The 7,753-nt window shown below is 45.1% G+C and overlaps 1 protein-coding gene across 2 annotated transcripts in view; it reads right to left on the reverse strand.

Annotated features, from left to right (window-relative positions):
- Positions 1 to 3,334, reverse strand: part of Rnf135 (ring finger protein 135) — a 23,433-nt gene extending 20,099 nt beyond the window's left edge. For both annotated transcript variants that reach the window (XM_026780629.1, XM_013347139.2), the window contains exons 1-2: positions 2,972 to 3,334; positions 140 to 289 (exon numbers count right to left, since the gene is read on the reverse strand). In XM_026780629.1, the coding sequence (XP_026636430.1) occupies positions 140 to 289; positions 2,972 to 3,331 (510 nt within the window). In that variant the 5' untranslated portion in view covers positions 3,332 to 3,334. The remainder of the gene's footprint in view (positions 1 to 139; positions 290 to 2,971) is intronic.
- Between the last annotated feature and the right edge of the window lie 4,419 nt (positions 3,335 to 7,753).

The raw sequence follows: 7,753 nt of genomic DNA on the forward strand, positions 1-7,753 counted from the left end.
AAAAAAAAAAAAAAAAGAAAGAAAGAAAGAAAGAAATAGCAAAGCGTGAGACCTGTTGCTTTCCTTGATTCCATATCTCAGACTGCTCTAGCTGGAAGCGGTCCTTCACCCTGGCCCTTCCTTTTCCACCTGAACCTACCATGCCCAGGAGGATGCCTCGTTCATTGTCCGGTCCGGATCCCAACAGAGGACTTTGTGTTGTAAGGCTCTTGACAACATCCACGAGCTGTCGCACCAGTTCTGTCAGCTTCTGGATGATTTCTTCCGTGGTGCTTTTCTGTACTGTCACCTTTAGAAGAGCAAAACGGGGCTTCTGATTCCCAAAAACTGGACCCAGGACCACCACTCAATAAAGGGAGCTATACATGCCACAGCAGCAGCATGAAAGAGAACATTCAGAGTGATGGTAAACACTAGAGAGTCAAGAAACAAATCTTCAGGTGTACCGTAAGATAAATTTTTACAAGAATGCCAAGACTGCTTAAAAGGCGCAAACAGTCTTTTCAGCAAATACTACTAGAAATGTGTATCTGTATACCAATGAATGAGGCTAGATTCTTTGGTTTGATTTTAGGACAGTCCTGGCTGTCTTGGAGCTTTGTATGTAGACCAGGCTGTCCTGAAACTCATAGAGATTTGGCTGTCTCTGCCCCCTGAGTACTGGGATTAAAGGAATGTGCCACCATGCCCTGCTTGAAGTTAGATGCTACCTAACACTATATAGAAAATCAAATGAGGAGGCTGGGGAAAAGTGCATGCCCGGTACATCTGAGGCCCTCAGATCAGTCCCCAACTGAGTAAAATTGTAACAGTAAAATTGAAAATAGGAACTCAGTTGTAAGATAATGTACATTGTAGCCATAGTTATAATAGTCGAATGTAGAAGTAATTCAAATGTTCATTGCTAGATAAATTGATTAGAAAGTGATATAGCCACACAAATGATAAGACAGTGACCTAAAGCAAGGATGTGCTGATACATGCTACAACATGAATCAGCCCAGAAAATATTATTGGGATGAAAGAAGTCAGACACAAGGGGACATGGAATAGCCCCATTTATATGAAACATGTAGAATAGGTAAATTCAGAGACATAAAATAGATTGTTGTGGAATACTATTTCAACTAGGTAAACATGTGTTACATTTGTTTATGCTGCGGAATATTTATTTTAACTGTATAAAGATGTGTTACATTTGTTTATGCTGCGGAATATTTATTTTAACTGTATAAAGATGTGTTACATTTGTTTATGCTGCGGAATATTTATTTTAACTGTATAAAGATGTGTTACATTTGTTTATGCTGCAGTTGTTTAACAATGTAAGGATGCGTTTAATTACTTAAACATGTGTTGCATTTGTTTCATCTTGCCTGCCTAAGGAACCTGGTTGGTCTAATAAGGAGCTAAATAGGCAAGATCTAGGCAAGAAAGGAAATGCAGGGCTGGCAGGCACAGAGAGCCAGCGAGCTACCCACCAACTGACCAACCGACCCAAGGCAAGAACCAAGAAGCCAAGCAACCAACTAAACAAGAGAAGCAGTGGAAAGTAAGATAAAAAGAAGAAAAGTAAAAAGCCCTGAGGCAAAAGGTAGAAAAAGAAAAGCAGGCCAGGAGTGGTGGTCCACGTCTTTAATCCCAACACCTGGGAGGCAGAGGTAGGCGGATCTCTGTGAGTTAGAGGCCAGCCTGGTTTACAAGCGAAGTCTAGGATAGCAACATCCAGGACTCTTACACTGAGGAACCCTATCTCGAAAAACCAAAAATAAAAAACTAAAAAGGCTCCATGTCATGATTTGAGAGCTGATTGGTCACTCAAAAGAAAAAGCCTGGTACGATGAGACGTGTGCGGAGCTGGAGGAATCAGGTGTTATTGCTTAGTAGGTGCAGAGGTTCTATTTGTGGTGATGAAATCGCTTTGGAAACAGCGGTGACAGAAGCACAATATTGGAGAGGTGATAAATGCCATCGAACCGTACACTAAAAAAGTTGTGCAAATCGTTGGACGGTCATGGTTGCATATGCCTTTAATGCCAGCTCTTGAAAAGCGGAGGCAAGCAGAGCTCTGAGTTCAAGTGCTCCACACCTGTAATTGCAGACTTGGAAAGGCAAGGCAGGCACGGGTCATCACTCACTTCAGGTTCAAGGCCAGCGTGGTCTACACTAGTTAGGGCCTGTCTCAATAAGTAGAATTAAAGTTCGAGACCAGCCTGGTCTACAAGAGCTAGTTCCAGGACAGGCTCCAAAGCTACAGAGAAACCCTGTCTCGGAAAAAAAAAAAAAAAAAGAGTAGAATTAAATAGTGCTAAAGTGGCAAATTTTATGGTGAGTATATATAATATATATACATATATAATAAAAATTTAAATATATTCTACCACACTAAAAATTTTCAGACACCACAGAAAAGCTGGCGAAAAAAAATGGTAATATGGAAGGGTGCACGACATCTCGGTGAGATGGGATTTAGAATAACTATTACTTGTGAGGTTTTTTTTTTTTTTGATTTAAAAACCAAAGCAAACCAACGTTTATTGAAAACAGCGATCTCTCAGTAGGACAAATCAGCTAAAATGCCACTGCTCAGAAACAACATGTATGAGAGCCCCAGCAGTAGAAAAGAAAACTTGAAACACCTCCGCCTATAGACGGCTGAAATAGCAACAGACTAACAGAGAGCGCTGTGTACCTGCACTGGCAGGGATACTTGTGAGATTTTTAACTATTGCTTGTGACCAGACCTTACTACGGAGATCTGGATGGTGTGGGGCATGTCCCTGTTTTCTGCCTCTCAAATCCTGGGATTACAGGCGTGCATTCTCCACGCCGAACTTTTCAGCTTCTTTATACAACTCTGAACTTTTCAAAGATTACACTGATTAAGTCACGTAGCGGAAGAAGAGATCGGGAAGGCAGGAGAGGCCCAAGAGGGCGCACGCGGACTGCCAGAGCGGTGCGGGCTTCCTACCGGCGGCGGCGCTGGGCGACGCGGCGGAACAGGCGCGGGCGCGGGCGCGGGTGCGGTTTCGGGGCCAGGCTCGAGCTCGAGCACCGCGTGGCGGTACTTGTCCGCCAGGTCCTGCAGCAGCGGGTTCTTGCGCAGCGTGGGCTTCGCTTCCAGGGCCTCCCGGCAGGTAGGGCAAACCCAGGGGCGGCCACCCACGCCGGCGCGCTGCTTGACCCACAAATCATCGAGGCACTGGTAGCAGAAGCTGTGGCCGCAGGGCAGCGTGGTGGGCCAGTCCAGCAACTCTCGGCAGATAATGCAGCTCAGGTCCTCCTCGCTCAGCCACACAGGCACTGCACCGCCTAGGGCAAGGGCCGCCATACTGGGCGGTGGCCAGGATGCCCAGTAGGGTTCCGCTACGCCCCACCCACTTCCCCAGCTTCGCCCCGCCTACAGCCCCACCTCCTCGCCCCGCCCAGCCGCTCGCACTGTTCCCAGCCTCTAAAAGCGCTGGCTGTCCTCCAGCCTGGAAAGTCATTTCTCTCAATCTTCTGGCTCATCTATCCATCAACATACAACCCTAACAACTAAGCTATGAAGAGGGTTCACTTCAGAAACTCATTTTAGGGTTGCACCTACTCGGTGTCGTATTTCATTTTCGGAGATCTGTGCCAACAAAACAAAACCAGGTCAGCAGGGTCTACAGAGCTAGTTCCAGGACAGTCAGGACTACACAAAGAAACTCTGCTTTGACAAACCAACAAATAAATAAACAAGTGAATGAATGGATAAGTAAATAAATGAATAAATGAATGAATAGAAAAACCAGACAACCAAGGAAGTAAGCAAGCAAATGAACAAACAAAACTCACTATTTTTATTTTTGAGAAATCATGCCAAAAATCCCTTTTCTAAGGCTTGTCGAGTGACTCTCAATTCAACCAGTTAAGCTTTTACTTAGATACTTTTGTTTAACTTGATATATTCAGAAAGAAAAATTAGAGCATTGTTCATTTCAATACACCTTTGGCAGTCTAATATTTTTGGGAGGATTTTATCTTACATGTTTGAAATACGTTTGAATGTTTGGAGGTGTCCATTGAGCTCATTAAATTGATGAAGAATACTTACCACTTTAAATAAAAGCAGTCTGTCTGATCAAATTCATCTGTTGTTCAAGTTAAAAAGGGGGTTGGTGGGCTAGAGATGGGATGCAGTTGGTAGAACGCTCACCCCCGTTTGTGCATGAAGCCTCGGGTTTGATCTCCGGCATGGTCCCACAGGCCTGTGATCTCAGCACTCAGGTAAGGGAAGAGGAGCAGAAGTTTAAGGCTGTCCTTAGCTACGCAGTCAGTTGGAGGTCAGCCCGGAATGCATAAGAACTTCTCTCAAAGAATAAAGTGCTGGCAAATGCCTGTAATCCCAGCACTCGGGAGGCAGAGGCAGGATCTCTGTGAGTTCGAGGCCAGCCTGGTCTACTGAGTGAGTTCCAGGACAGGCTCCAAAGCTACAGAGAAACCCTGTCTCGAAAAAGCAAAACAAACAAACAAACAAAAAGCAATACAAAAAAGAATAAAGTGGGGCTGGAGAGATGGCTCAGCGGTTAAGAGCATTGCCTGCTCTTCCCAAGGTCCTGAGTTTAATTCCCAGCAACCACATGGTGACTCACAACCATCTGTAATGAGATCCGGTGCCCTCTTCGGGCCTGCAGGCATACACACAGACAGAATATTGTATACATAATAAATAAATACATTTTTAAAAAACAATTTAAAAAAAGAATAAAATGGGCCTGGTGAGATGGCTTTGAGTGAAGTGCTCACTGTGAAGCCTGACACAGGAATTTGGTCCTGGAACCCACAGAAAGGGGCAAAGAGGAAGCAACCCCACAGGATTGTCTTCTTAAAACATGTGTGCTGTGACACACACTCCCTCACACGTACATACATGCACACAATAGTAACATCTAATAATCACAAAGGGGAAAAACGGCATTTTTTTTGCTTTGGAGACCTCTTCTACTCTTGGAAGTTCTTTCCTCATTTTTCCTTTTTAAAAAATCTACATTTTGCCGGGCGGTGGTGGCGCACGCCTTTAATCCCAGCACTCAGGAGGCAGAGGCAGGCGGATCTCTGTGAGTTCGAGACCAACCTGGTCTACAAGAGTTAGTTCCAGGACAGGCACCAAAACCACAGAGAAACCCTGTCTCGAAACCCCCCCCCCAAAAAATCTACATTTTCTCTGCTTAAAAATAAATGAGTAAAATAATAAAATAAAGATAAAGAGATAACCTCAGAGACCAAGACAGAGGGGGATTCAGACAGAGGCCAGGAGCCGGGCCAGACCATGTGCTGAATCTCACTGGGCTTTCTTGTCTGTCCTCGCCTGTCGCTCTGAGGAACACACCCACACAGAAGCCCCCCTCCCTTGTAATCAATCAGCTGTATTACCGCTTATTTCCTGCCCTTTGAGGATGTGAGTTTCTTGAGCACCGGAGCTGTGCCTCTACTCATTTCCCCCATCCGAGAACTTAGCCACGTAGACCCCCAAGGAGTGCACAGTGGTGGAAAAGGCAGCCCACTGGCTCTTAATGCGCGCTCTACAATAGGTCTCAGCCCTCCTAAGGATGCGATCCTATAGTCCATTTCCTCGTGTTGTAGTGATCCCCAGCCATAAACTTATTTTCATTGCTATTTCATAACTGCAATTTTAGTGCTATTTAGAAATCACAATGAAAATATTTTTGGAGATAAAGGTTTGCCAACGGGGTTGCGACCCAGAGTTTGAGAATCACTTCTCCAGCAGGCACTGCAGCCAATAAAGTCAAAGAATTTTAGTAGCTAGACAGGACCCATCTCCCCGGCGAGCTTCGTTCCGGAAAGAGACATCCAGAATTTGTATTGCTGCGTCTTTGGGGAATTCAGGGAAGTCCAGTAGATTCAGAGACTCACGAGACCTGAATCCCAGCACTGAGGAGACAGACAGGCAGATCTCTGTAAATTTGACGACAGCCTGCCTTTGAGCATTCTCTTTCCTCAACTTTAGTTATTTTCCTCACCCCTTCCCTTTGATTAGCCTCTACACAGTTGGGACATTTTCAGCTTTAACGTCACTTTTTCGCCCCCTACGCTCCTGTTGGCTGGTTGCCACACACCCATTGCCGCTTGCTGCCCCCTGCAGGCTGCCATGTGCAACAGCAGGAACCACCTGCTCTCACCGGCTTAGTAAGTGGGGCTCAGCCCAGCACTTGGCAAGTGATGAAATGCAGGTAACTTACATTGAATTTCGACAATCAGTGTAGATTCCTCTTATTCTTTCTTAAAAATAAGGTCAAAACTAATTTTTAAACATCTGTGCGCCCATGAAGGCCAGAGGGGATGATTCCTCCTGGAGCTGAAGTCACAGGTACTTGCAAGCTGGCTGATGTGGTTGCTGGGAATTCAAATCCTCTGGGAGAACAGAAAGTGCTCTTAACTGCTGAGCCATCCAACTTTCCCGACTTCCTCATTTTAAATATAGAAAGTAAGGCAAATAGTGAAGGGACTTTTCTTGTGTTCTCAAGCGAAAGGCAGAACTGGCCCCAGCCTGCTTTCTTTCCCCAAAGCGCTGTGATAATGAAGATGGCATCATTTTCTCATTATCTGTGTTTCTATCTCTTCTCAAATGTGCACAAAAATGGAATTCTCTGAGGAACTTTTTAAAATCTATATTTTAGCCGGGATTACCAGCATTCAAGCAGAGGCAAGCGGATCGCTAAGTTCGAGGCCAGCCTGGTCTAAAGAGGGAGTTCCAGGACAGCCAGGGCTATACAGAGAAACTCTGTTTTGAAAAACCAAAAATAAAAAAATCTTTTAAAAAGATTTATTTTTGTTGTATGTGTATATATTTGATCTGCATGTATGTAAGCGCACCTTGTACATACAGTGCCTATGGCGGCCAGCAGAGGGCGATGGATCCTAAGGAACTGGAGTTACGGTTGTGAGCCTCTATGTGGGCGCTAGGAACTACAGTCCTCTGTGCTCTTAAACACTGAGCCGTCTCTTCAACCCTCTTGGGGAAAACTAATTATTATTTTGCTTATTTAAGTGCTAATGATGGAAGTATTCGAAGCATAGTGGAGGTGGGGGGAGGGGGCTAAAACTAAAAGGAGAAATTCCCGCACTTTAATGACCAGATCCTGACTGCTTGGAGCCTGTCCCCAATGACTTGCAATTCCTTATACAAACATTTAGAGCTTAACTCTAATGACCCGTGAACAGCCAGTCTCAAGAAGCTCCACAGCACTGTAAATGGACTAGTTATCAAGATGGAGAGAGATGTCATTTATCTGCCCAGATATCCACACACAACCAGCACAGGAGAGGTGATCAAGGAACGCCCTTTCCTTGGGCAGCAGAGGACTCCTCTCTGAGAGTTCTCCAAGTCTTTGTCTCTCTGGCAGCATTTTATTTAATCTTTTTTTAAAGATTTATTTATTTATTTATTATGTATACAACATTCTGCCTCCAGGTATGCCCACACGCTAAAAATGGGCACCAGATCTCATTACAGGCCAGGCGGTGGTGGCGCACACCTTTAATCCCAGCACTTGGGAGGCAGAGGCAGGCAGATCTATGTGAGTTCGAGGCCAGCCTGGTCTACAAGAGCTAGTTCCAGGACAAGAACCAAAAAAGCTACGGAGAAACCCTGCCTCTGGGGGAAAAAAAAACAAAAACAAAAAACAGATCTCATTACAGATGGTTGTGAGCCACCATGTGGTTGCTGGGAATTGAACTCAGGACCTCTGGAAGAGCAGCCAGTGCT

Source organism: Microtus ochrogaster, chromosome 7 (assembly GCF_000317375.1).
Source record: "Microtus ochrogaster isolate Prairie Vole_2 chromosome 7, MicOch1.0, whole genome shotgun sequence".
In the NCBI taxonomy this organism is placed as follows: Eukaryota; Metazoa; Chordata; class Mammalia; order Rodentia; family Cricetidae; genus Microtus; species Microtus ochrogaster.